The 27756-nt window shown below is 48.7% G+C and overlaps 1 protein-coding gene across 1 annotated transcript in view; it reads right to left on the bottom strand.

Annotated features, from left to right (window-relative positions):
- Positions 1 to 1354: 1354 nt before the first annotated feature.
- LOC148513467 (potassium-transporting ATPase alpha chain 2) overlaps positions 1355 to 27756 on the bottom strand; it is a 70887-nt gene continuing 44485 nt past the window's right edge. The window contains exons 14-23 of the mRNA XM_088481751.1: positions 27412 to 27548; positions 26446 to 26596; positions 26133 to 26301; positions 25180 to 25334; positions 24617 to 24740; positions 24388 to 24533; positions 23837 to 23970; positions 19471 to 19572; positions 13457 to 13548; positions 1355 to 1707 (exon numbers count right to left, since the gene is read on the bottom strand). Coding sequence (XP_088337877.1) covers positions 1679 to 1707; positions 13457 to 13548; positions 19471 to 19572; positions 23837 to 23970; positions 24388 to 24533; positions 24617 to 24740; positions 25180 to 25334; positions 26133 to 26301; positions 26446 to 26596; positions 27412 to 27548 — 1239 coding nt within the window. The 3' untranslated portion in view covers positions 1355 to 1678. The remainder of the gene's footprint in view (positions 1708 to 13456; positions 13549 to 19470; positions 19573 to 23836; positions 23971 to 24387; positions 24534 to 24616; positions 24741 to 25179; positions 25335 to 26132; positions 26302 to 26445; positions 26597 to 27411; positions 27549 to 27756) is intronic.

Genomic DNA, 27756 nt, shown 5'->3' with positions numbered 1-27756 from the left:
GCTTTATTTTCTTCTGGCTGAATTAGACCGGGGTCTCCGTGGGATTTGATGTTGGTTCTCAGGGCTCTACAGGCTCCTCCATTCAAACCCCTGAAATCAGTAGACCTCAAGTAGTTGACAACAAAGACAGTTTTTCTTCTTGCTCTCGCCTGTGTCCGTAGGGTCTCTGATTTGGCAGCCATTTCTTTTCACTCTCCTTTTTTGATTTTTCATCAGGATAGAGCTGTTCTTCGTACCAGGGCAGGTTACCTTCTTAAGGTTGTATCCTGTTTCCATGTAAATGAAGAAATTGTGGTTCCAGCCTTCCAGGCCTCTCTGTAGGTGAAGCTTCTCTGGCTGTTGTACGCGCCCTACGTATCTACGTGGATCGCACACCCACTCTGTTAGGAAATCAGATTCTCTTTTTGTGTTGTATGGCTGTCATAAGCGAGGCTGGCCAGCCAACAAACAGACTCTGGCTAGATGGCTTCAAATGACAGTTTCTCAGGCTTACACACAAGCTGATCTCTCTGTTCTCAACACAGTGACAGCACATTCTACTCGATCTGTGGGACCATCGTGGGTGTTTCGTCGTGGTGCCTCTGCTGAACAATTGTGCAAGGCAGCCACATGGTCTTCCATCCACACCTTTGTCAAATTTTGTGTATTTGACACATTTGCCTCTCAGGATGCTTCCTTAGGGCGTCGGATTCTCCTTTCTACTGAGACACAGGAGCATCTCCACGCTTAAGGGAACTGCTTTGGGACATCCCCAAGGTAATTTCTGTGGACCCTATGGACCCCAAAGAAGAAACTAAGACATATGGTATAACATACCTTTGTTAACTCTTTTTCTTCCAGGTCCATAGGACACCCACCCTAAAGCACCTGGTGTTATTGGGTAATCTGTTCTTTTGTATTTCTGTGATTCCCTCTTCTTAAAGAGAGTGGTTCTAGAGTACAATGGTCCTTCTCAACTTTTTCCTTCTCCTGCTTTGGGCTTGGTAACAAACTGCCTGTAACCAGGAGCGGGGTATATATGGAGGGGGACCCAGTGCATCCTGGGAGCTGAGAGCTTGGTAACTGTTTGGGGTATGTGGTTGGAGTGATCCAGGCACCAAAGTAATTCCTGTGGACCCTATGGACCTTGAAGAAAAGGAGTTAACAAAAGCTATGTAAACCCGGCAGGCATTGCACTGTTCTGTGTGTGTGAATTCGCCGTCATTTTAACAATTTATTTAGACCTATTCTTTTGTGACTGGAGGTTGGATGCGGCTTATATTTAGCAGAACTCATTACACCCCCCACCCCCTGCCCTCAGCCTCCCCGTCCAAAAGAAAAGACTTAAGTTCAAAATAAACTATAATTGTCCATATTCATGAAAAAAAATACTTTATTGATGTTGCTTCTTTGTTTTTTAGTTTTTTTAGGGTTTCTTATATAAAAAAGATTCTGCGACTATAAACATTCTGCATTTACAGGAGCGGAGGAGTCGCCTCTTTACAGGTCACTTTTTTTTTTTTTTTAATTAAAATAGGATTTTTTCATATTTAACTTTGTACATAACATTTATAATACGTAGCTTATCATCCTGATTTGTTCAACAAATAGGATGTCTCTATATAACAGCGGGGAGAGATATCTGTGCATGTTTATCAGTCCACACCACCAGGGAAGGTACGAAATGGTCCCGGGAACCTCAGTAATACATGTTCCTGTCCCACCAGCCTGGAAGAGAGGAGAGGGCAGATTAACCCCTGCATGTAATAACCGCTTCATCGTACACACAGGAACTGCGCTGCCGGGGAAAGCTGAGCAGCCATATACAGGAAGATATTTTACATTTCATTTTTATTTATCAACTTTTTTTTTTTCCCCCTATACAATGTGCACATGCTGCTGTGATAGGGATGGGCCCGCCGTGTCAGGGATTGGGCCCGCCGTGTCAGGGATTGGGCCCTCCGTGTCAGGGATTGGGCCCGCCGTGTCAGGGATTGGGCCCTCCGTGTCAGGGATTGGGCCCGCCGTGTCAGGGATTGGGCCCGCCGTGTCAGGGATTGGGCCCTCCGTGTCAGGGATTGGGCCCGCCGTGTCAGGGATTGGGCCCGCCGTGTCAGGGATTGGGCCCCCCGTGTCAGGGATTGGGCCCCCCGTGTCAGGGATTGGGCCCCCCGTGTCAGGAATTGGGCCCGCCGTGTCAGGGATTGGGCCCGCCGTGTCAGGGATTGGGCCCGCCGTGTCAGGGATTGGGCCCGCCGTGTCAGGGATTGGGCCCTCCGTGTCAGGGATTGGGCCCGCCGTGTCAGGGATTGGGCCCGCCGTGTCAGGGATTGGGCCCTCCGTGTCAGGGATTGGGCCCGCCGTGTCAGGGATTGGGCCCGCCGTGTCAGGGATTGGGCCCCCCGTGTCAGGGATTGGGCCCGCCTTGTCAGGGATTGGGCCCGCCGTGTCAGGGATTGGGCCCGCCGTGTCAGGGATTGGGCCCGCCGTGTCAGGGATTGGGCCCGCCGTGTCAGGGATTGGGCCCGCCGTGTCAGGGATTGGGCCCTCCGTGTCAGGGATTGGGCCCCCCGTGTCAGGGATTGGGCCCCCCGTGTCAGGGATTGGGCCCCCCGTGTCAGGGATTGGGCCCCCCGTGTCAGGGATTGGGCCCCCCGTGTCAGGGATTGGGCCCGCCGTGTCAGGGATTGGGCCCCCCGTGTCAGGGATTGGGCCCGCCTTGTCAGGGATTGGGCCCGCCGTGTCAGGGATTGGGCCCGCCGTGTCAGGGATTGGGCCCGCCGTGTCAGGGATTGGGCCCGCCGTGTCAGGGATTGGGCCCTCCGTGTCAGGGATTGGGCCCCCCGTGTCAGGGATTGGGCCCCCCGTGTCAGGGATTGGGCCCCCCGTGTCAGGGATTGGGCCCCCCGTGTCAGGGATTGGGCCCCCCGTGTCAGGGATTGGGCCCGCCGTGTCAGGGATTGGGCCCGCCGTGTCAGGGATTGGGCCCGCCGTGTCAGGGATTGGGCCCGCCGTGTCAGGGATTGGGCCCGCCGTGTCAGGGATGTTGTCCGTTATACCATGTTATGTGCTCCCCTTGTTCATGAATGAAATGTGTCCAGGCCATGGTAAGCAGCAGACTACTCGCCGACACTCTAGAACTTCTGAGGTTTGGGCTCTTCCGGCTCATTGAGACAATTCCCCCTGGTGTAGAGGAAACGGCTAACGTAGCCTTAGACCGGGGGACATTAATGTAAGTCTTCCTCTTAGTAAGAAAACACTGAACTGGTCAGGAGCGCTCACTAAATATTAATGCCTTATGGCTTAAATCCAGCATTTAGACTAATCAGCTTCGCATTCGGTATGAATAGCCAGCTGCCTCATGACCGGCAGTTCGATTCCCGGTTGCGGCAGCCCGACAAAACAGCAGAGCCCGACAGTGCTGGAAATCCTGATAGTCCCTAAGGTAAGTACTTACTAACCTAACCAACCCCCCTAACCCTCCTTAGGGGTGCCTAACCCTAATCCCCCCTCTAAGTGCCTAACCTCCCCTTCCCCACTGCCTATCCCTCCCGGGGGGGTGCCTAACCCTAATTCCCCCCCGGGTGCCCTAAACCTAACCCTCCTCCCCCCGCGGCTGTCCGCTCGCAGCGCCCAGCATCCCTTCCATCGGGATGCCGGGCGCCTGTCTCCCGGCGCCGGGAAAATAACAGGCGTCTAGATTTTAGACGCCGGTCATTTATCCCCCGGTGGTCAGGATTGCGGTCGCCGACTTCCTAAACGTATCCCTCAGCTTCCCAGTAACATTAAACATTAGGTAGCTATAAAGTATCACCCAACGCTCTCTGCTGCGTTCTATAGGACGCCTGTAACACCCAAAGCTGGCGAGGAGCCTGGACCAGTCACCCAGAGGCCGACAGACAGGACAGACGGCCCAAGTGTCTGTGATCCATATGGATCTTCTCCACCGTATACGGCGATGTAACTGCGCAGGGACAATGAGCACAAACACTGGTCAGTAACGGTTCCTTCATCCTCCTTTCCCATGTCCAATAATAATCCGATTGCTTAGGATAAGAGTATTATTGGGCACGTATGCCATTCAAGGCCATACCTGGTGTATTATAGCTATGAATGATGTACTTCGGTGATGTGTACTAGTCATGTATAGAGATGAGAGGAAATGTGCTCTTATTCCTCACTAGAGGCGACGGTCGGTCTTTCTGGAAATACAGCTATGAAGTACGGGCCCCCAGTGCATAATATCGCAGCGCTCTTAGCCGTCAGCGTAGAGTTCACAAACCAGAGGATCTGGTCTGACTACTCCCTATTGTCAGTGAAAGTTATGCCCAAGTACCAAATGCAGCCAAAGGTGTTTTCCCTCTACGAGGCAGAGCATACAAAGCAGAGCATACGAGTGAGCATACAAAGCAGAGCATTGAGAGTGAGCATACAAAGCAGAGCATTGAGAGTGAGCATACAAAGCAGAGCATACGAGGCACAGCATTGAAAGTGAGCGTACAAAGCAGAGCATACGAGGCAGAGCATTAAGAGTGAGCATACGAGTGAGCGTATGAGGCAGAGCATTGAGAGTGAGCATACAAAGCAGAGCATACGAGGCACAGCATTGAAAGTGAGCATACAAAGCAGAGCATACGAGTGAGCGTACGAGGCAGAGCATTGAGAGTGAGCATACAAAGCAGAGCATACGAGGCAGAGCATTGAGAGTGAGCATACGAGGCAGAGCATTAAGAGTGAGCATACAAAGCAGAGCATTCGAGGCAGAGCATTGAGAGTGAGCATACAAAGCAGAGCATACGAGGCAGAGCATTGAGAGTGAGCATACAAAGCAGAGCATACGAGTGAGCGTACGAGGCAGAGCATTGAGAGTGAGCATACAAAGCAGAGCATACGAGGCAGAGCATTGAGAGTGAGCATACAAAGCAGAGTATTCGAGGCAGAGCATTGAGAGTGAGCATACAAAGCAGAGCATTAAGAGAGAGCATACGAGGCAGAGCATAGATGGCAGAGCATTGAGAGTGAGCATACAAAGCAGAGCATTCGAGGCAGAGCATTGAGAGTGAGCATACAAAGCAGAGCATACGGGTGAGCATAAGAGGCACAGCATTGAGAGTGAGCGTACAAAGCAGAGCATTCGAGGCAGAGCATTGAGAGTGAGCATACGAGTGAGCGTATGAGGCAGAGCATTGAGAGTGAGCATACAAAGCAGAGCATACGAGGCAGAGCATAGAAGGCAGAGCATTGAGAGTGAGCATACAAAGCAGAGCATTCGAGGCAGAGCATTGAGAGTGAGCGCATGAGGCAGAGCATACAAAGCAGAGCATTGAGAGTGAGCATACGAGGCACAGCATTGAGAGTGAGCATACAAAGCAAAGCATACGAGCAGAACATACGAGTGAGCGTACGAGGCAGAGCATTAAGAGTGAGCATACAAAGCAGCGCATTCGAGGCAGAGCATTGAGAGTGCGCATACGAGGCAGAGCATTGAGAGTGAGCATACAAAGCAGAGCATTCGAGGCAGAGCATTGAGAGTGAGCATACAAAGCAGAGCATACGAGGCAGAGCATTGAGAGTGAGCATACAAAGCAGAGCATTCGAGGCAGAGCATTGAGAGTGAGCATACAAAGCAGAGCATAAGAGGCACAGCATTGAGAGTGAGCGTACAAAGCAGAGCATTCGAGGCAGAGCATTGAGAGTGAGCATACAAAGCAGAGCATTAAGAGAGAGCATACGAGGCAGAGCATAGATGGCAGAGCATTGAGAGTGAGCATACAAAGCAGAGCATTGAGAGTGAGCATACAAAGCAGAGCATTCGAGGCAGAGCATTGAGAGTGAGCATACAAAGCAGAGCATACGGGTGAGCATACGAGGCAGAGCATTAAGAGTGAGCATACAAAGCAGCGCATTCGAGGCAGAGCATTGAGAGTGCGCATACGAGGCAGAGCATTGAGAGTGAGCATACAAAGCAGAGCATACGAGGCAGAGCATTGAGAGTGAGCATACAAAGCAGAGCATTAAGAGAGAGCATACGAGGCAGAGCATAGATGGCAGAGCATTGAGAGTGAGCATACAAAGCAGAGCATTGAGAGTGAGCATACAAAGCAGAGCTTTCGAGGCAGAGCATTGAGAGTGAGCATACAAAGCAGAGCATAAGAGGCACAGCATTGAGAGTGAGCGTACAAAGCAGAGCATTCGAGGCAGAGCATTGAGAGTGAGCATACAAAGCAGAGCATAAGAGGCACAGCATTGAGAGTGAGCGTACAAAGCAGAGCATTCGAGGCAGAGCATTGAGAGTGAGCATACAAAGCAGAGCATTAAGAGAGAGCATACGAGGCAGAGCATAGATGGCAGAGCATTGAGAGTGAGCATACAAAGCAGAGCATTGAGAGTGAGCATACAAAGCAGAGCATTCGAGGCAGAGCATTGAGAGTGAGCATACAAAGCAGAGCATACGGGTGAGCATACGAGGCAGAGCATTAAGAGTGAGCATACAAAGCAGCGCATTCGAGGCAGAGCATTGAGAGTGCGCATACGAGGCAGAGCATTGAGAGTGAGCATACAAAGCAGAGCATACGAGGCAGAGCATTGAGAGTGAGCATACAAAGCAGAGCATTAAGAGAGAGCATACGAGGCAGAGCATAGATGGCAGAGCATTGAGAGTGAGCATACAAAGCAGAGCATTGAGAGTGAGCATACAAAGCAGAGCTTTCGAGGCAGAGCATTGAGAGTGAGCATACAAAGCAGAGCATAAGAGGCACAGCATTGAGAGTGAGCGTACAAAGCAGAGCATTCGAGGCAGAGCATTGAGAGTGAGCATACAAAGCAGAGCATACGGGTGAGCATACGAGGCAGAGCATTGAGAGTGCGCATACAAAGCAGAGCATTAAGAGAGAGCATACGAGGCAGAGCATAGATGGCAGAGCATTGAGAGTGAGCATACAAAGCAGAGCATAAGAGGCACAGCATTGAGAGTGAGCGTACAAAGCAGAGCATTCGAGGCAGAGCATTGAGAGTGAGCATACGAAGCAGAGCATACGAGTGAGCGTACGAGGCAGAGCATAGAAGGCAGAGCATTGAGAGTGAGCATACAAAGCAGAGCATTCGAGGCAGAGCATTGAGAGTGAGCGTATGAGGCAGAGCATTGAGAGTGAGCACATGAGGCAGAGCATACAAAGCAGAGCATTGAGAGTGAGCATACGAGGCACAGCATTGAGAGTGAGCATACAAAGCAGAGCATACGAGCAGAACATACGAGTGAGCGTACGAGGCAGAGCATTGAGAGTGCGCATACGAGGCAGAGCATTGAGAGTGAGCATACAAAGCAGCGCATTCGAGGCAGAGCATTGAGAGTGCGCATACGAGGCAGAGCATTGAGAGTGAGCATACAAAGCAGAGCATACGAGTGAGCGTACGAGGCAGAGCATTGAGAGTGAGCATACAAAGCAGAGCATACGAGTGAGCGTACGAGGCAGAGCATTGAGAGTGAGCATTCGAGGCAGAGCATTGAGAGTGAGCATACAAAGCAGAGCATAGGAGTGAGCGTACGAGGCAGAGCATTGAGAGTGAGCATACAAGGCAGAGCATTCGAAGCAGAGCATTAAGAGAGAGCATACGAGGCAGAGCATTGAGAGTGAGCATTCGAGGCAAAGCATTAAGAGAAAGCATACAAAGCAGAGCATTCAAGGCAGAGCATTGAGAGTGAGCATACGAGGCAGAGCATTGAGAGTGAGCATTCGAGGCAGAGCATTAAGAGAAAGCATACAAAGCAGAGCATTCGAGGCAGAGCAATTGAGAGTGATCATACAAAGCAGAGCATATGAGGCACAGCATTGAGAGTGACCATACAGAGCAGAGCATTTGAGAGTGAGCGTACGAGGCAGAGCATTGAGAGTGAGCATACAAGGCAGAGCATTAAGAGAGAGCATACAAGGCAGAGCATTAAGAGAGAGCATACGAGGCACAGCATTGAGAGTGAGCATACAAAGCAGAGCATACGAGCAGAACATACGAGTGAGCATACGAGGCAGAGCATTGAGAGTGAGCATACAAACCAGAGCATACGAGTGAGCGTACGAGGCAGAGCATTGAGAGTGAGCATTCGAGGCAGAGCATTGAGAGTGAGCATACAAGGCAGAGCATTCGAAGCAGAGCATTAAGAGAGAGCATACGAGTCAGCGCATTGAGAGTGAGCATACGAGTGAGTGTACGAGGCAGAGCATTAATAGAGATAATACGAAGCAGAGCATTGAGAGTGAGCATACAAAGCAGAGCATACGAGGCAGAGCATTGAGAGTGAGCATACGAGGCAGAGCATTGAGAGTGAGCATACAAGGCAGAGCATTGAGAGTGAGCATACAAGGCAGAGCATTGAGAGTGAGCATTCGAGGCAGAGCATTAAGAGAAAGCATACAAAGCAGAGCTTTCGAGGCAGAGCATTGAGAGTGAGCATACGAGGCAGAACATACAAAGCAGAGCATACGAGTGAGCGTACGAGGCAGAGCATTGAGAGTGAGCATACGAGGCAGAACATACAAAGCAGAGCATACGAGTGAGCGTACGAGGCAGAGCATTGAGAGTGAGCATACAAGGTAGAGCATACACAGCAGAGCATTTGAGGCAGAGTATTGAGAGTGAGCGCACGAGGCAGAGCATTGAGAGTGAGCATATAAGGCAGAGCATACAAAGCAGAGCATAAGAGTGAGCGTGCAAAGCAGAGCATACGAGTGAGCATACGAGGCGGCATTGAGAGTGAGCATACAAAGCAGAGCATTCGAAGCAGAGCATTAAGAGAGAGCATACGAGGCAGAGCATTGAGAGTGAGCATACAAAGCAGAGCATTTGAGGCAGAGCTTTGAGAGTGAGCGTACGAGGCAGAGCATTGAGAGTGAGCGTACGAGGCAGAGCATTGAGAGTGAGCGTACGAGGCACAGCATTGAGAGTGAGCATACGAGGCAGAGCATTGAGAGTGAGCATACGAGGCAGAGCATACACAGCAGAGCATTGAGAGTGACCATACAGAGCAGAGCATTTGAGGCAGAGCATTGAGAGTGAGCATACAAAGCAGAGCATAGGAAGCAGAGCATTGAGAGTGCGCATTGTGAGTGAGCATTCGAGGCAGAGCACTAAGAGAAAGCATACACAGCAGAACATTCAAGGCAGAGCATACAAAGCAGAGCATTAAGAGTGAGCATACAAAGCAAAGCATTCGAGGCAGAGCATTGAGAGTGAGCATTCGAGGCAAAGCATTAAGAGAAAGCATACAAAGCAGAGCATTCAAGGCAGAGCATTGAGAGTGAGCATACGAGGCAGAGCATTGAGAGTGAGCATTCGAGGCAGAGCATTAAGAGAAAGCATACAAAGCAGAGCATTCGAGGCAGAGCAATTGAGAGTGATCATACAAAGCAGAGCATATGAGGCAGAGCATTGAGAGTGAGCATACAAGGCAGAGCATATGAGGCACAGCATGTAGAGTGACCATACAGAGCAGAGCATTTGAGAGTGAGCGTACGAGGCAGAGCATTGAGAGTGAGCATATGAGGCAGAGCATACAAAGCAGAGCATAAGAGTGAGCGTACGAGGCAGAGCATTGAGAGTGAGCATACAAAGCAGAGCATTGAGAGTGAGCATACAAAGCAGAGCATACGAGTGAGCGTACGAGGCAGAGCATTGAGAGTGAGCATACGAAGCAGAGCATACGAGTGAGCGTACGAGGCACAGCATTAAAAGTGAGCATACAAAGCAAAGCATTCGAGGCAGAGCATTGAGAGTGAGCATACGAGGCAGAGCATTGAGAGTGAGCATACACAGCAGAGCATTTGAGGCAGAGCATTGAGTGTGAGCATACAAAGCAGAGCATTCGAGGCAGAGCATTGAGAGTGAGCGTACGAGGCAGAGCATTGAGAGTGAGCGTACGAGGCAGAGCATTGAGACTGAGCATACAAAGCAGCGCATTCGAGGCAGAGCATTGAGAGTGCGCATACGAGGCAGAGCATTGAGAGTGAGCATACAAAGCAGAGCATACGAGTGAGCGTACGAGGCAGAGCATTGAGAGTGAGCATACAAAGCAGAGCATTGAGAGTGAGCATACGAAGCAGAGCATACGAGTGAGCGTACGAGGCACAGCATTAAAAGTGAGCATACAAAGCAAAGCATTCGAGGCAGAGCATTGAGAGTGAGCATACGAGGCACAGCATTGAGAGTGAGCATACAAAGCAGAGCATTCGAGGCAGAGCATTGAGAGCGAGCATACAAAGCAGAGCATACGAGGCAGAGAATTGAGAGCGAGCATACAAAGCAGAGCATTGAGAGTGCGCATACGAGGCAGAGCATTGAGAGTGAGCATTCGAGGCAGAGCATTGAGAGTGAGCATACAAAGCAGAGCATTCGAGGCAGAGCATTGAGAGTGAGCGTACGAGGCAGAGCATTGAGACTGAGCATACAAAGCAGAGCATACAATGCAGAGCATACGAGTGAGCGTACGAGGCAGAGCATTGAGAGTGAGCATTCGAGGCAGAGCATTAAGAGTGAATATACAAAGCAGAGCATACAAGGCAGTGCATTGAGAGTGAGCATTCGAGGCAGAGCATTGAGAGCGAGCATACAAAGCAGAGCATTCGAGGCAGGGCATTGAGAGTGAGCATACAAAGCATAGCATTCGAGGCAGAGCATTGAGAGCGAGCATACAAAGCAGAGCATTCGAGGCAGAGCATTTGAGAGTGAGCATACAAAGCAGAGCATTCGAGGCAGAGCATTGAGAGTGAGTATACAAAGCAGAGCATTGAGAGCGAGCATACAAAGCAGAGCATACGAGGCAGAGCATTTGAGAGTGAGCATACAAAGCAGAGCATTCGAGGCAGAGCATTGAGAGTGAGCATACGAGGCAGAGCATTGAGAGCGAGCATACAAAGCAGAGCATACGAGGCAGAGCATTGAGAGCGAGCATACAAAGCAGAGCATTCGAGGCAGAGCATTTGAGAGTGAGCATACAAAGCAGAGCATTCGAGGCAGAGCATTGAGAGTGAGCATACAAAGCAGAGCATTGAGAGTGAGCATACGAGGCAGAGCATTGAGAGTGAGTATACAAAGCAGAGCATTGAGAGTGAGCATACAAAGCAGAGCATTCGAGGCAGAGCATTGAGAGTGAGCATACAAAGCAGAGCATTCGAGGCAGAGCATTGAGAGTGAGCATACGAGGCAGAGCATATAGAGTGCGCATACGAGGCAGAGCATACAAAGCACAGTATAAAATGCAGAGCATTCAAAGCACAGTATATAATGCAGAGCATACAAAGCACAGTATAAAATGCAGAGCATTCAAAGCACAGTATAAAATGCAGAGCATTCAAAGCACAGTATATAATGCAGAGCATACAAAGCACAGTATAAAATGCAGAGCATTCAAAGCACAGTATATAATGCAGAGCATACAAAGCACAGTATATAATGCAGAGCATACAAAGCACAGTACAAAGCACAGTATAAAATGCAGAGCATTCAAAGCACAGTATATAATGCAGAGCATACAAAGCACAGTACAAAGCACAGTATAAAATGCAGAGCATTCAAAGCACAGTATATAATGCAGAGCATACAAAGCACAGTATAAAATGCAGAGCATTCAAAGCACAGTATATAATGCAGAGCATACAAAGCACAGTATATAATGCAGAGCATACAAAGCACAGTATATAATGCAGAGCATACAAAGCACAGTATATAATGCAGCGCATACAAAGCACAGTATATAATGCAGAGCATACAAAGCACAGTATATAATGCAGCGCATACAAAGCACAGTATATAATGCAGCGCATACAAAGCACAGTATATAATGCAGCGCACACAAAGCACAGTATATAATGCAGAGCACACAAAGCACAGTATATAATGCAGAGCATACAAAGCAGAGTATATAATGCAGAGCATACAAAGCACAGTATATAATGCAGAGCATACAAAGCACAGTATATAATGCAGCGCATACAAAGCACAGTATATAATGCAGCGCACACAAAGCACAGTATATAATGCAGAGCACACAAAGCACAGTATATAATGCAGAGCATACAAAGCACAGTATATAATGCAGAGCATACAAAGCAGAGTATATAATGCAGAGCATACAAAACACAGTATATAATGCAGAGCATACAAAGCACAGTATATAATGCAGAGCATACAAAGCACAGTATATAATGCAGAGCATACAAAGCACAGTATATAATGCAGAGCATTGAGTGAATATAACACAAAGAGAAGGTTCATTTTACACATGATCACCTAATGTAAAATGTTATTAACGTTTCCCCCTAAGCTGGAGCCCTTGTTCTCCCTCTTGTGTAATACAGAACATATTGCAACATGAGGTGGAGGCTGGTGAGAGCCTCCATAGATCCCAGCGGTTCTCAGTGGCAGGAGAGCGGCTGTATGGGGCTGGCTGGGGCGGCATGGGGCTGGCTGGGGCTGCATGGGGCGGCATGGGTCTGGTTGGTGTGTCTGGGGCGGCATGGGGCTGGCTGTGTCGACCATCACACATCAAGTTGTTACAGCTTTAAATGGTTTGAAATGCAGTATTGCCCGATGTGTAATCCCAGGGCATGCTGGAATGTGTAGTTCCACAGCAGCTACAGAACCTTAGGTTCTGATTTGGGCCAGAGTATCAAAACTGGTCTAAAGAGAAAATGCCTCCTCTCTTTCTCATAGGGGAATATTTATTAACAAAAGCCCCCAGCCCCCAAAATGTAAGAATCCTTATTGCTGCATATTGTGGCAATAAGGATTCTTATTGGGGAAATGTACACATCTAAGTCACCGGGACGCGGGCTCCGGCAAGCGCCAGTCCTAGCGATCAGTAAGTAGTAAAGTGATCACATATACAATCACATTATTTCCGGTTTTGGGCTTCGGCTGGGGCAACTGGTGATTGGCATCACAAACAGCCCAGCCCAAGATCCCTCCCCGTCAGAGCTGCCCCATTGAAGCTGCCGGCTAACATCCCATGAAGATGGCATTTGTGGATCTTGTTACATACCATAGACAAATGCTGGGGGGGTTCCAGTTGCCCAGAAACCCCCCTCCAAGCCAAATCATGTCCACATTAGCTGTATTGTATAATATGATTGACTATAACTGTGACCACAGCATGCAGTATTAGGACCTGAGCGCACTATTAGTGCAGCAGAGCAGATTACGCCCCCTCCATGGGTTGGTCACACTGTAACATGAAGCATAGAAATCCTGCGTTTGCCCCTGCATTCCGTTACCATAGAAAACCATGGAGATGGCAGGCGGCAGGATATTTCCCATATCTCCTGCTACCTATATTTTCTGTATATTTTAGGAACAGAACTGTTTGATGAATAGGCCCCATTGAGATCTGTGGTTTCCCAAAGGCAGATGTGCTGGCGCCATGTACTTACACAGCCGCTACCCCCGGGCTGCGCATGACCCCCGAGACGTATACAGCCATTGTACTTACTGCCGGGATAGCGCCGGATGAACAGTTTGCGGATTTCATCATAAACAAAGATCAGGACAGCGAACGGGGCAGCGACAAACCAGTACTGAACCCTGGGCATAAGCAGAGGGGAAAAACCGTTACACGGTGTACACTACATACATTACACGCTACATGTATGTTACACAGTGTACAGTACATTACAAGCTGATATACCCCACACATGTTACACAGTGTACACAACATACATTACACGCTGATACACGCCACATGTATGTTACACAGTGTAAGCTACATACATTACAAGCTGATACACGCCACATGTATGTTACACAGTGTAAGCTACATACATTACAAGCTGATACACGCCACATGTATGTTACACAGTGTACACAACATACATTACATGCTGATACATGCCACACATGTATGTTACACAGTGTAAGCTACATACATTACACGCCACATGTATGTTACACAGTGTACAGTACATTACAAGCTGATATACCCCACACATATGTTACACCGTGTACACTACATACAGTATAACGCAAACTGTTACACCCCACATACACAGTACTGTACGTTATATTAGTCACACAGACTGTACCACAGTTTAGAGCAGAGGTTCCCAAACTCGGCCCTCAAGGCCCCCTAACAGTCCAGGTTTTCAGGATATCCATACTTGACCACAGATGACTTAATTAGTACCTCAGGGCCTGATTCAGACCCGCTCGCTAAGCCGCGTTCACTCGCTATGGACGATTGTCGCCCGTCTGCACATGCGTATTAGTCGCAGTGCGCATGCGCAAGCCAGTCACTGCGATCAGGAATCGTGCGCTCGTAGCACAAAGACTGAGCTGTACTTTGAGTGACAGATAGCGCCGTTTGTGGGTGGTAACAGGGGATGGTCCAGGAAAACGGGGGAGTGGATGTGCGAACGCAGGCGTGTCTGGGCGTCAAAACGCCGTTCTTTGGATGTGCATAATTAGCATGGAGGCGTCATTGTACACGTCACCTGGTTGTATTTCTGTGATCGCAGTGCTTGTGGTGGGGTAGGGTCTAACTTAAGGGCTGCGGGTAGCGCCGATGGCTCTCGATGGTTCTGATTAATCAGACACTTCCTGGAGATAACGTGTGTTAAGAAAGAAAAGTGGGCGTCTAACACCAGCATGCGCTCACTCTGCCGTCGCTCTCTAAGTCATAGAGGGCGTCCTTACACCAGACACTGCGATCGCGGCATTTGCATACCCGGCCCCTTTTGGCTGTGTGAGAGCGTAGCTTAGCGATCGGGTCTGAATGAGCTCCTCAGTCAGTTTGGTTATACCATCTATGCACAAGCATGGAAATCCTTAAAACCTGGACTGTTAGGGTGCCTTGAGGACCGAGTTTGGGAACCCCTGGTTTCGAGTCATTTTAGTTACCCTCTCACCCATTCTGTGCTGAAACAGAGAGATACCTGGTGCCTGAGAGTCTGATGGGAAGAGGGAGAGACTTCCAAATGGGTTCTCAAGCCCCAGTGCCCCACTACTTCATCAGAGCCCCCCCCCCAGCTGTCATCCTAACCTGCTGCTCCCTGCTCCTTCCTCCCATCTACCCCATCTGTGTCACGCCTGTTAGAATGTAAGCTCTCACGAGCAGGGCCCTCTACCCTCATGTGCTTCTCCTTACTTGTACTTTCATCTGCTCCTCACTCCCCACTAGGGCACCTAACACCTGGTTGCTGACGCCCTGCTGCCTATGTCAGTGTAATTATCGCTAATGCAGCAATGTATATATTATCCATGTCCTTGTCCTGCATTATATTGTGCTGTAAGTCGCTGGTTTCTTGTCACATGTACTGTGTAAGGCGCTGCGGAACACTTGTGCCGCCATATAAATACAGGAAAATAATAATACCTCAGTTACCTAAAACTAGATTTCCCGTTCCCCCCCCCCCCCCCCCCCGGGAGCCTCTAACCTAAACGCGGTTGCCCGGCTTACCTTCGTTCGGTATGCCAGGCGTTGGGCTCCCGGCGTAGGGATAATGACAGGCGTCAGGATTTTGACGCCTTAGGTTAGTCCCCTGTCGGGATTGCACAGACGGCCTCCTGACTGCATCCCGTCTCCCAGCTCCAGACCTCGTGGCCCACTTAAATTATAGGTGAACACTAAGATTATCTGTCCAATCTGGCTGGTTGGAACGGAGATCTGCTAATTACTAGGGAGCAAATGACAATCGACAATTTGTTCCTAAATACTGGAAAATAGACAAAAATGGTTGTTTGGACAAATTGGTAAAATCAAAGGGTTTTAACCATTTTGTCTGGTTTCCAGGGTTTGGGAAGAAATGGTCGATCGTCATTTGCTCCCTTACATCACCAGATTTCCCTTCCAACCAGCCGGATTGGACAGATAATCTTATAGTGTGTAGCTGCAGGTATTACACATCCTATCAGTATTACAAGTGAAAACATTGGCACCAACAGTGGGTCTTTTAAAACATGTCATCCAATAATAAATACACTTGTGCACCTACTAGGAGATATGGAAAACATGCACTGTTAGGGGTTCCAGAGGGCTTGAGTTTGGAAACAGCCGGGTAGACGAAGTATTTAAATCCAGCTTAATGGATCATGGGTTCTCACCTCCAGTCTTCAGGTTCCCACAACAGGTCATGTTATATGGATTTCTTTAATCATACACAGGTGAGGTAATCTATGTTGCTGGGTCAGTAATTATCCCACCGGCTTCCCCTAACAGAAATATTCAACACATGACCTGTTGGAAAATCTTGAGAGTTGATATTGAGACCCCTTGATTTAAAGAATATTTCCAGATTTACCCAACTGGCCCCTGTGCTCTATGTATATCTCTATAGGTGCTCATCCACTAGACGATTAAGTTGAGCGACTGAACGATAATCGTTTGCAAAAATGTCTAAAACGACCAGCGATGCGCGCTTCCACTGGTCGTAAAGACATCTATCATCGGGCAAACATGCTGGACAACCCGACGATAACGTCAGGTTCAGCATGTTAGGAGATGATTGATGAGCCTGCACTGAATGACTGCTCGCTCAGTGTAGACACAGCACAGACTGACAAATGACTGCTCGCTCAGTGAGGGCACAGCACAGACTGACAAAACTGCTCGCTCAGTGTAGGCACAGCACAGACTGACAACGACTGCTCGCTCAGTGTAGCCACAGCACAGACTGACAACGACTGCTCGCTCAGTGTAGGCACAGCACAGACTGACAACGACTGCTCGCTCAGTGTAGGCACAGCACAGACTGACAAAACTGCTCGCTCAGTGAGGGCACAGCACAGACTGACAACAACTGCTCGCTCAGTGTAGGCACAGCACAGACTGACAACGACTGCTCGCTCAGTGTAGGCACAGCACAGACTGACAAACAACTGCTCGCTCAGTGTAGGCACAGCACAGACTGACAAACAAATGCTCGATCAGTGTAGGCACAGCACAGACTGACAACGACTGCTCGCTCAGTGTAGGCACAGCACAGACTGACTAATGACTGCTCACTCAGTGTAAGCACATCACAGACTGACTAACAACTGCTCGATCAGTGTAGGCACAGCACAGACTGCCAAACAACTGCTCGATCAGTGTAGGCACAGCACAGACTGACAACGACTGCTCGCTCAGTGGAGGCACAGCACAGACTGACAAACAAATGCTCGATCAGTGTAGGCACAGCACAGACTGACAACGACTGCTCGCTCAGTGTAGGCACAGCACAGACTGACAAACGACTGCTCGATCAGTGTAGACACAGCACAGACTGACAACGACTGCTCACTCAGTGAGGGCACAGCACAGACTGACAACGACTGCTCGCTCAGTGGAAGCTCATCACAGACTGACAACGACTGCTCGCTCAGTGTAAGCACAGCACAGACTGACTAATGACTGCTCGCTCAGTGTAAGCACATCACAGACTGACTAACAACTGCTCACTCAGTGTAGGCACAGCACAGACTGACAAACAACTGCTCGCTCAGTGTAGGCACAGCACAGACTGACAAACAAATGCTCACTCAGTGTAGGCACATCACAGACAACTGCTCGCTCAGTGTAGGCACATCACAGACTGACAACGACTGCTCACTCAGTGTAGGCACATCACAGACTGACAACGACTGCTCGCTCAGTGTAGGCACAGCACAGACTGACAAACGACTGCTCGCTCAGTGTAGGCACAGCACAGACTGACAAAACTGCTCGCTCAGTGTAGGCACAGCACAGACTGACTAATGACTGCTCGCTCAGTGTAGGCACATCACAGACTGACAAAACTGCTCGCTCAGTGTAGGCACAGCACAGACTGACAAACAACTGCTCGCTCAGTGTAGGCACAGCACAGACTGACAAAACTGCTCGCTCAGTGTAGGCACAGCACAGACTGACTAATGACTGCTCGCTCAGTGTAGGCACATCACAGACTGACAAAACTGCTCGCTTAGTGTAGGCACAGCACAGACTGACAAACGACTGCTCGCTCAGTGTAGGCACATCACAGACTGACTAATGACTGCTCACTCAGTGTAGGCACATCACAGACTGACAACAACTGCTCGCTCAGTGTAGGCACATCACAGACTGACAACGACTGCTCACTCAGTGTAGGCACATCACAGACTGACAGCAACTGCTCGCTCAGTGTAGGCACAGACTGACAACGACTGCTCGCTCAGTGTAGGCACAGCACAGACAGACAAAACTGCTCGCTCAGTGTAGGCACAGCACAGACTGACAAACGACTGCTCGCTCAGTGTAGGCACAGCACAGACTGACAAAACTGCTCGCTCAGTGTAGGCACAGCACAGACTGACAAACGACTGCTCGCTCAGTGTAGGCACAGCACAGACTGACAAACGACTGCTCGCTCAGTGTAGGCACATCACAGACTGACTAATGACTGCTCGCTCAGTGTAGGCTCATCACAGACTGACAACGACTGCTCGCTCAGTGTAGGCACAGCACAGACTGACAACAACTGCTCGCTCAGTGTAAGCACATCACAGATTGACTAATGACTGCTCACTCAGTGTAAGCACATCACAGACTGACTAATGACTGCTCACTCAGTGTAGGCACAGCACAGACTGACAAACAAATGCTCACTCAGTGTAGGCACATCACAGACAACTGCTCGCTCAGTGTAGGCACATCACAGACTGACAACGACTGCTCACTCAGTGTAGGCACATCACAGACTGACAGCAACTGCTCGCTCAGTGTAGGCACAGACTGACAACGACTGCTCGCTCAGTGTAGGCACAGCACAGACTGACAAACGACTGCTCGCTCAGTGTAGACACAGCACAGACTGACAAACAAATGCTCGATCAGTGTAGGCACAGCACAGACTGACAACGACTGCTCGCTCAGTGTAGGCACAGCACAGACTGACAAACGACTGCTCGCTCAGTGTAGGCACAGCACAGACTGACAAAACTGCTCGCTCAGTGTAGGCACAGCACAGACTGACAACGACTGCTCGCTCAGTGTAGGCACAGCACAGACTGACAACGACTGCTCGCTCAGTGTAGGCACAGCACAGACTGACAACGACTGCTCGCTCAGTGTAGGCACAGCACAGACTGACAAAACTGCTCGCTCATTGTAGGCACATCACAGACTGACAACGACTGCTCGCTCAGTGTAGACACAGCACAGACTGTGAAATGACTGCACGATTACAATGTCGTAATCGTGCAGTCGTTTTGAGGTCTGCTAGTGGATGGGCACCGTATCTCTGCTGGTTAGATACATTCTTTAGTTGTGGAATGTATCTAACATGTAACATCAAAAATATTCCAGTATATGCTCAGCGTGTTACTGAGTGAGTGTTACTATTCTGCATCCCTGTATCAGACATGAATGAATTGTTATATATAATTTATAACTTGGAGTCAGAAATATTATACTGTTCTGCATTTTATCACTAATGCATTTATCTATAGAGATTATTTTATCCAGCAGCCGCCATTACACAGAGCAGCACAGTCTCCACCTGCTCCACTCACCTTAACGGGGCAAACTTTAATGCAAACGGCATCCCGGGGCAGTAAGACAAAAAGGCTGCGATAACGATTTGTGTCGCCAAGCTGAACAGGAGGAATTTATTGCTGCAAAGTGAGAGAGAGGAACCTGAATCAGTCAGTAGTCTTGGATACCAGTGTACAGTCAGGAGTGTTGGATACCAGTGTACAATCCGGAGTGTTGGATACCAGTGTACAGTCAGGAGTGTTGGATACCAGTGTACAGTCAGGAGTGTTGGATACCAGTGTACAGTCAGGAGTGTTGGATACCAGTGTACAGTCAGGAGTCTTGGATACCAGTGTACAGTCCGGAGTCTTGGATACCAGTGTACAGTCCGGAGTCTTGGATACCAGTGTACAGTCAGTAGTCTTGGATACCAGTGTACAGTCAGGAGTGTTGGATACCAGTGTACAATCCGGAGTGTTGGATACCAGTGTACAGTCAGGAGTGTTGGATACCAGTGTACAGTCAGGAGTGTTGGATACCAGTGTACAGTCAGTAGTGTTGGATACCAGTGTACAGTCAGGAGTCTTGGATACCAGTGTACAGTCCGGAGTCTTGGATACCAGTGTACAGTCCGGAGTCTTGGATACCAGTGTACAGTCAGTGGTCTTGGATACCAGTGTACAGTCAGGAGTGTTGGATACCAGTGTACAATCAGGAGTGTTGGATACCAGTGTACAATCAGGAGTGTTGGATACCAGTGTACAGTCAGTGGTCTTGGATACCAGTGTACAGTCAGGAGTCTTGGATACCAGTGTACAGTCAGGAGTCTTGGATACCAGTGTACAGTCCGGAGTCTTGGATACCAGTGTACAGTCCGGAGTCTTGGATACCAGTGTACAGTCAGTGGTCTTGGATACCAGTGTACAGTCAGGAGTGTTGGATACCAGTGTACAATCAGGAGTGTTGGATACCAGTGTACAATCAGGAGTGTTGGATACCAGTGTACAGTCAGTGGTCTTGGATACCAGTGTACAGTCAGGAGTCTTGGATACCAGTGTACAGTCAGTGGTCTTGGATACCAGTGTACAGTCAGGAGTGTTGGATACCAGTGTACAATCAGGAGTGTTGGATACCAGTGTACAATCAGGAGTGTTGGATACCAGTGTACAGTCAGTGGTCTTGGATACCAGTGTACAGTCAGGAGTCTTGGATACCAGTGTACAGTCAGGAGTCTTGGATACCAGTGTACAGTCCGGAGTCTTGGATACCAGTGTACAGTCCGGAGTCTTGGATACCAGTGTACAGTCAGTGGTCTTGGATACCAGTGTACAGTCAGGAGTGTTGGATACCAGTGTACAATCAGGAGTGTTGGATACCAGTGTACAATCAGGAGTGTTGGATACCAGTGTACAGTCAGTGGTCTTGGATACCAGTGTACAGTCAGTAGTGTTGGATACCAGTGTACAGTCCGGAGTCTTGGATACCAGTGTACAATCAGGAGTGTTGGATACCAGTGTACAGTCAGGAGTGTTGGATACCAGTGTACAGTCAGGAGTGTTGGATACCAGTGTACAGTCAGTAGTGTTGGATACCAGTGTACAGTCAGGAGTCTTGGATACCAGTGTACAGTCCGGAGTGTTGGATACCAGTGTACAATCAGGAGTGTTGGATACCAGTGTACAGTCAGTGGTCTTGGATACCAGTGTACAGTCAGTGGTCTTGGATACCAGTGTACAGTCAGTAGTGTTGGATACCAGTGTACAGTCCGGAGTCTTGGATACCAGTGTACAGTCCGGAGTGTTGGATACCAGTGTACAGTCAGGAGTGTTGGATACCAGTGTACAATCAGGAGTGTTGGATACCAGTGTACAGTCAGGAGTGTTGGATACCAGTGTACAGTCAGGAGTGTTGGATACCAGTGTACAGTCAGTAGTGTTGGATACCAGTGTACAGTCAGGAGTCTTGGATACCAGTGTACAGTCCGGAGTGTTGGATACCAGTGTACAGTCAGGAGTGTTGGATACCAGTGTACAATCAGGAGTGTTGGATACCAGTGTACAGTCAGTAGTGTTGGATACCAGTGTACAGTCCGGAGTCTTGGATACCAGTGTACAGTCCGGAGTGTTGGATACCAGTGTACAGTCAGGAGTGTTGGATACCAGTGTACAGTCAGGAGTGTTGGATACCAGTGTACAGTCAGGAGTGTTGGATACCAGTGTACAGTCAGGAGTGTTGGATACCAGTGTACAGTCAGTAGTGTTGGATACCAGTGTACAGTCAGGAGTCTTGGATACCAGTGTACAGTCCGGAGTGTTGGATACCAGTGTACAGTCCGGAGTCTTGGATACCAGTGTACAGTCAGTGGTCTTGGATACCAGTGTACAGTCAGGAGTGTTGGATACCAGTGTACAATCAGGAGTGTTGGATACCAGTGTACAGTCAGTGGTCTTGGATACCAGTGTACAGTCAGGAGTGTTGGATACCAGTGTACAGTCAGTAGTGTTGGATACCAGTGTACAGTCAGTAGTGTTGGATACCAGTGTACAGTCAGGAGTGTTGGATACCAGTGTACAGTCAGGAGTGTTGGATACCAGTGTACAGTCAGGAGTGTTGGATACCAGTGTACAGTCAGGAGTGTTGGATACCAGTGTACAGTCAGGAGTGTTGGATACCAGTGTACAGTCAGTAGTCTTGGATACCAGTGTACAGTCAGGAGTGTTGGATACCAGTGTACAGTCAGTAGTCTTGGATACCAGTGTACAGTCAGGAGTGTTGGATACCAGTGTACAGTCAGGAGTCTTGGATACCAGTGTACAGTCAGTAGTCTTGGATACCAGTGTGCAGTCAGGAGTGTTGGATACCAGTGTGCAGTCCGGAGTGTTGGATACCAGTGTACAGTCAGGAGTGTTGGATACCAGTGTACAGTCCGGAGTGTTGGATACCAGTGTACAGTCAGGAGTGTTGGATACTAGTGTACAGTCCGGAGTCTTGGATACCAGTGTACAGTCAGTGGTCTTGGATACCAGTGTACAGTCATGAGTGTTGGATACCAGTGTACAGTCAGGAGTCTTGGATACCAGTGTACAGTCAGTAGTCTTGGTTACCAGTGTACAGTCAGGAGTCTTGGATTGTAGTGTACAGACCGTGTTCTCCTCGCCAGTGTTTGTGTGACTTAAGGCCCTATGTATTAATGGTCACGGAACTGCAGTGATTATTAAGGATCCATATTGCGGAAGATATTTTCATTTTTAATGAAAATATCCCTGCTATGTACCAAGGGGAACTCACAATAGCATTGTGCTATTAGTACATGCCATTTCTACATTGTTTTTTTTATTATTATTATAAAATTAACTTGATAAATAGATAACTACTCTTTCTTTAGTAATTTCATTCTTTCTTGCTTTAAATACAGAAAACCTCAGGACATTCAGTGCTAAATACCCGGGTTTAAATGTTTGGAAAGTTTATTTGCTCAGAATACATTAAGGACCACATTAACTCTAGGGGCAGACGTACTAAGCTCTGGAAAGTGATACATTAAAAAGTGATAAACTACCAGCCAATCAGCTCCTGTCATTTTTCAAACACAGCTTATAACATGACAGTTAGGAGCTGAGTGGCTAGTCGTTTATCACTTTCCAATTTATCATTTCCAGAGCTTAGTACATCTCCCCCTCAAACTACAAGTTCGCCAGGCGAGGTTCCATGTGCTAAAGTCCCATCTAAAGTCCGACCTCTTCCCACTTTCGTTCCCGGTCGTTGCTGGTGATTTCAGGGCCAATGTGTCTCCCACAGTAAGCCTAGAAATGTGCCTCTCCGCCTTTGTGCAGCAGGAAGGCGCCAACCAAATTAAATCTGGTCCCGGGAGTGGCGCAGTCTTTGGCTTTGTGCCCCCGCAATTAGGTCTCTTCTCTTTGCGCTGCTCTGGTGCCTTCTCCTGTGACAACACCGCACAGCGTTTCCAAAGACAGTTGTGCACTTTTGTCAGTGAGGAACCGATCATTCCTCCCCCAAATCATGTGAGAATGGCAGGTTCCGTTTGATTTAAGAAATGATAAATGTAGGAGAGTAAAGGAAACTGGCCCCATTATTCTCAGTGCAATCTGGTCTAATTATACAAGCTCTGAAAAGTTTTGCTTTTTCGAGCTTGGTCCCAGTAGTGAACGCCAATTTCGTTATCCAAAACCACTAGTAAGGGATCCTCCGTATCCTCCCTGACAGCCTCCGTGCCCCTCTGTACTATGTGAATGCACCGCAGAAAACTGCGATAATAACAGTGTCCTAGCCGGCAGCCTCCATCGGAGCCACAGTCCCGGGTGTGTCTGTATGGACATAAAACACCGTACACTGGTGACAACACTGGTGATGCACGTTCACCCTAATGTTAAGTTGTCAACTTACCTAAAAATGCCCTGTTGGAAGAAGGAATTTCTCCTGGTCTTTCGGATGATCAGATCAGCCAGCTGCTGTACGACGATACTGACAAAGAACGCGGTGTACACCGTCCACTCCTGGAACTGCCGCTGAGCGAAGGTCTGAAACATAGGCCACAAGGGATCAGAGGAAGAAGAGTGTAGGCAGCTTTAGAGGTATTAGTGCTGGTGGACCAAGTCTGTCCAAAATTAAGGAACGGGAATGGACCTCTTGCAGATGAATGCAGGGAAAGCCATGTAGGAACCTTAAATTTAAAGGAACATCCCCCCTATTTGTTGTTCATAAACTCATTCATGGTTTATATGGCCTATATGGACGGACGAGAAAGCACCGTGCGTTAATGAGGGTGCGATCAGCAACAATTCATAGCGGTTGAGGATTATCTCTGTAGAGTCTAACGCTGATGACATGTGCGCCCACCATTCCTGCGTCACGTGACAACATGGCTGCCAGGCCTGACGACTCATTGGCTGGGTGTTGATGTTCCTGATGTATTTTGGCTTCATACTGTAACTTACCCATTCCTGGCCAAAGCTGTCCACCAGTTCCTGATTAGTAGCGTCTTCCCAGGAGACCCGCAGACCGATTACGGTGTAGGGCAGAAATCCCTGTTCAGCCAGAACGGTGAAATAGCAAACAAAGGCTCCGACGGACTGGATAATCCCTGTAAGCAGGAACGTCTGTGTTCAGAAGGCAGATTTGTGGCATAAGTCCGGTATACGCCGTGGCGTGGCTGGAATTACTCACCGATCTGTAGATAGGCATATAGCGCCAGCTGCTGGTTCACCAATCTGTCCACATTCTTCCTGCGCGGCTTCCGGTTCATGATGTCCCTCTCCGCCTTCTCGTAGGCGAATGAGACCGAAGGGATCTGTGTAAACAGCAACAAGAAATGTGCATCAGAAATGGCGGCCGTTGTCGTTGGCGGCATTCGCTGCGCCCAATGGGTTCTCTGCGTCCATTATTCACACCACTGGGAGGGTTCCTGCTAAACCCTTCACCTTAAGGAGCCAGGAAAGCGGAGCCCGTATGACATTGATGTAAATCTGACACGTGTGTTACGGTTACACGTGATCAGTCGTGCGTGGGGGTGGGGGGGGGGAAGATTCCCATCTTTGCTGTAAGCCACTTATGGTTTAATAAATGGTGGCACGGCGCCATGCGTTACCCATGTCATGTGTAGATGGGAAGACTCCTGCGTAAATACATTATAGTGATGTGTTATTTATTCCTGCAAAATATGGTTATTACTGGTTCCTTTCCAATGTATGGCTTTAATGTGAAAGTATTCAGGCTACATGTATACTCACAATGTCTGTGCCCAGGTCAATAAACAGGATGGTGATCGTGCCAATAGGGAGTGGAACATTGGCGATGATGTATATGAGGAAGGGGCAGAGCTCGGCGATGTTCTTGGTCAAGGTGTATCCGATCGATTTCTTAATATTATCAAAGATTAAACGTCCTGCAAAGTGGAACAATTATTGAGAGATTGGCGATACCAGAGGTGTGTAATAGGAGAAAAGTGCAGCTCGTACGACGTCCTGTCTGCCATACAGTAAGTGAGGCTGGGGCTGTACAGCCGCTATCACTGCTCCTAACACTAACGCTGTGCTCGTACGATGCCCTGTCTGCCATACAGTAAGTGAGGCTGGGGCTGTACAGCCGCTATCACTGCTCCTAACACTAACGCTGTGCTCGTACGATGCCCTGTCTGCCATACAGTAAGTGAGGCTGGGGCTGTACAGCCGCTATCACTGCTCCTAACACTAACGCTGTGCTCGTACGATGCCCTGTCTGCCATACAGTAAGTGAGGCTGGGGCTATACAGCCGCTATCACTGCTCCTAACACTAACGCTGTGCTCGTATGATGTCCTGTCTGCCATACAGTAAGTGAGACTGGGGCTGTACAGCCGCTATCACTGCTCCTAACACTAACGCTGTGCTCGTACGATGTCCTGTCTGCCATACAGTGTGAGGTCGGGGCTGTACAGCCGCTATCACTGCTCCTAACACTACAAGTTACTGGAGCCTGAAGTTTGGGCCCTGGGGGATTCTTAGAGGAACCTGCAAATCCAGCTGTAGGTTTTACAAGTTTTTATGTTCCTGCGATGGAAACTGCTGATAAGCCTCAGCCACAGAACCTGTTGGGTGAAGTCAGAAACCCTTCAACACTGAGAACAATTAGTCCTGGTCGGGCTGAACTATGATTAACCCTTTCTCTGGAAATACATTTACCAGTGTCCTGGGATGATGTGTTACCTTCTTCAACTCCGGTGACAATGGAGGCAAAGTTATCGTCCAGCAAAATCATATCGGCAGCGTTCTTCGCAGCATCTGAACCAGCTATGCCCATGGCGATGCCAATATCTGCCTTCTTCAGGGCTGGCGAGTCATTGACACCGTCACCTGTCACCGCGACCACAAAGTTCTGGAACAGAGAATGGAGATTCCTGGTAGTCTACGATTCATTATCACTTGTAGCCCGAATTCCGCATAGTGGCGGATTTATTCATCTGTATAATGTCACCCATGGTTACCGCGCAGACGCAGGGTAATGAGGAGACTCTCTTACCTGTCTCTGACAGCCTTCCACTATAATCAGCTTCTGCTGCGGCGAGGTGCGAGCAAATACAATCTCCGAATGGTTGGCGAGGATGTCATCCAGCTCTTCGGGAGTTACGTCCTTTAGCTCCCCGCCATTCACCACGGCTGCCTTTGCCTCACTGTATCAGGGAAAAATAAGGATTATCGCTATCGTTAAACCACTCGAAAAATATTTCCTTTATATAACGCCATCTCAGAATGGTGTTATATGAAGAAAATACTTAAATATCCCGAACACTGCAGGGACAGAAGGACATTTTCCCATAAGTCCTTGCAGCATGTTGTAACTCCACCCAGTCTCCGTCCCTGCTTCCCGGTGACCGCGGACAGGTAAGTCCACCTAGATCCTGTTAAACCTGTGTGATTGACGTGTATACAGACTTTATATTTATATTTAACATTTATATATAAATGGCGATTATATTTAACATGTATATATAAATGTTAAATATAATTGCACATAAATAAATATACATGTATACAGGCTAGTATAATGCCTGTATACACATGCCAATTAGTTTGGACAGGCTGGAGATGTACTTACCCCGTCGGTGGTCGCCGCAAGCAGGGACAGAGACTGTTCCCGAGCGCATGACTGAGCCTGCGCAGAGGAACAAACAGAATGGATAGTTTTCGGAATCCCCAATACAATCCCTTCTGTGACATCACAGGGACAGTATGTTACCGCAACCGCTGTCCCTGCACAAAATAATGCTGAATAGCTGCCATAAAGTATCATGATTGATAAAAACTCATGACGATGTTACCCGATAATAATATTCTGTGCAACATCGTCACTCTTGCGGAATAGACCCCATTATATGCTTCAATCTATGTGCAGGTCTGGCTGTCATTCTAGGCAACACTGTATGTACTAAGAAGAGAGAGGTCGTCTCTGTGACAGTAGAGGCCCGGATTGTGCGCGTTATCTTACCGTTTATTCACTTGCTGCGAGGAAATGTTCAGGCGTTTGGCAATATCATCCACAGTTTCACTCCCAGCTGAAATAATACCAACGCTTTTGGCTATAGCTTTTGCAGTGATTGGGTGGTCACCAGTAACCATTATAACCTATGTGGAGTGAAAATACAGTGCATTCAGCAACATCATTTATTTACAGTATATACCAGTTATGTATATTGGGCCTGATTCAGACCCGGTCACAAGCACTGAGTGTTCGCAACCGGGTCGATGGTGGCCCAGAGCGCATGCGCACGACGGAGCCGGCTCCATCGTGCGCATGCGCGAGACCCGGATAGCGACGGGGAATCCGTCGCTC

Source organism: Taudactylus pleione, unplaced genomic scaffold (assembly GCF_031769625.1).
Source record: "Taudactylus pleione unplaced genomic scaffold, aTauple2 ptg000278l, whole genome shotgun sequence".
Taxonomy (NCBI): domain Eukaryota; kingdom Metazoa; phylum Chordata; class Amphibia; order Anura; family Myobatrachidae; genus Taudactylus; species Taudactylus pleione.
The sequence above is the reverse complement of the archived record's forward strand: the minus strand, read 5'-3'. Positions and strand labels throughout refer to the sequence as shown.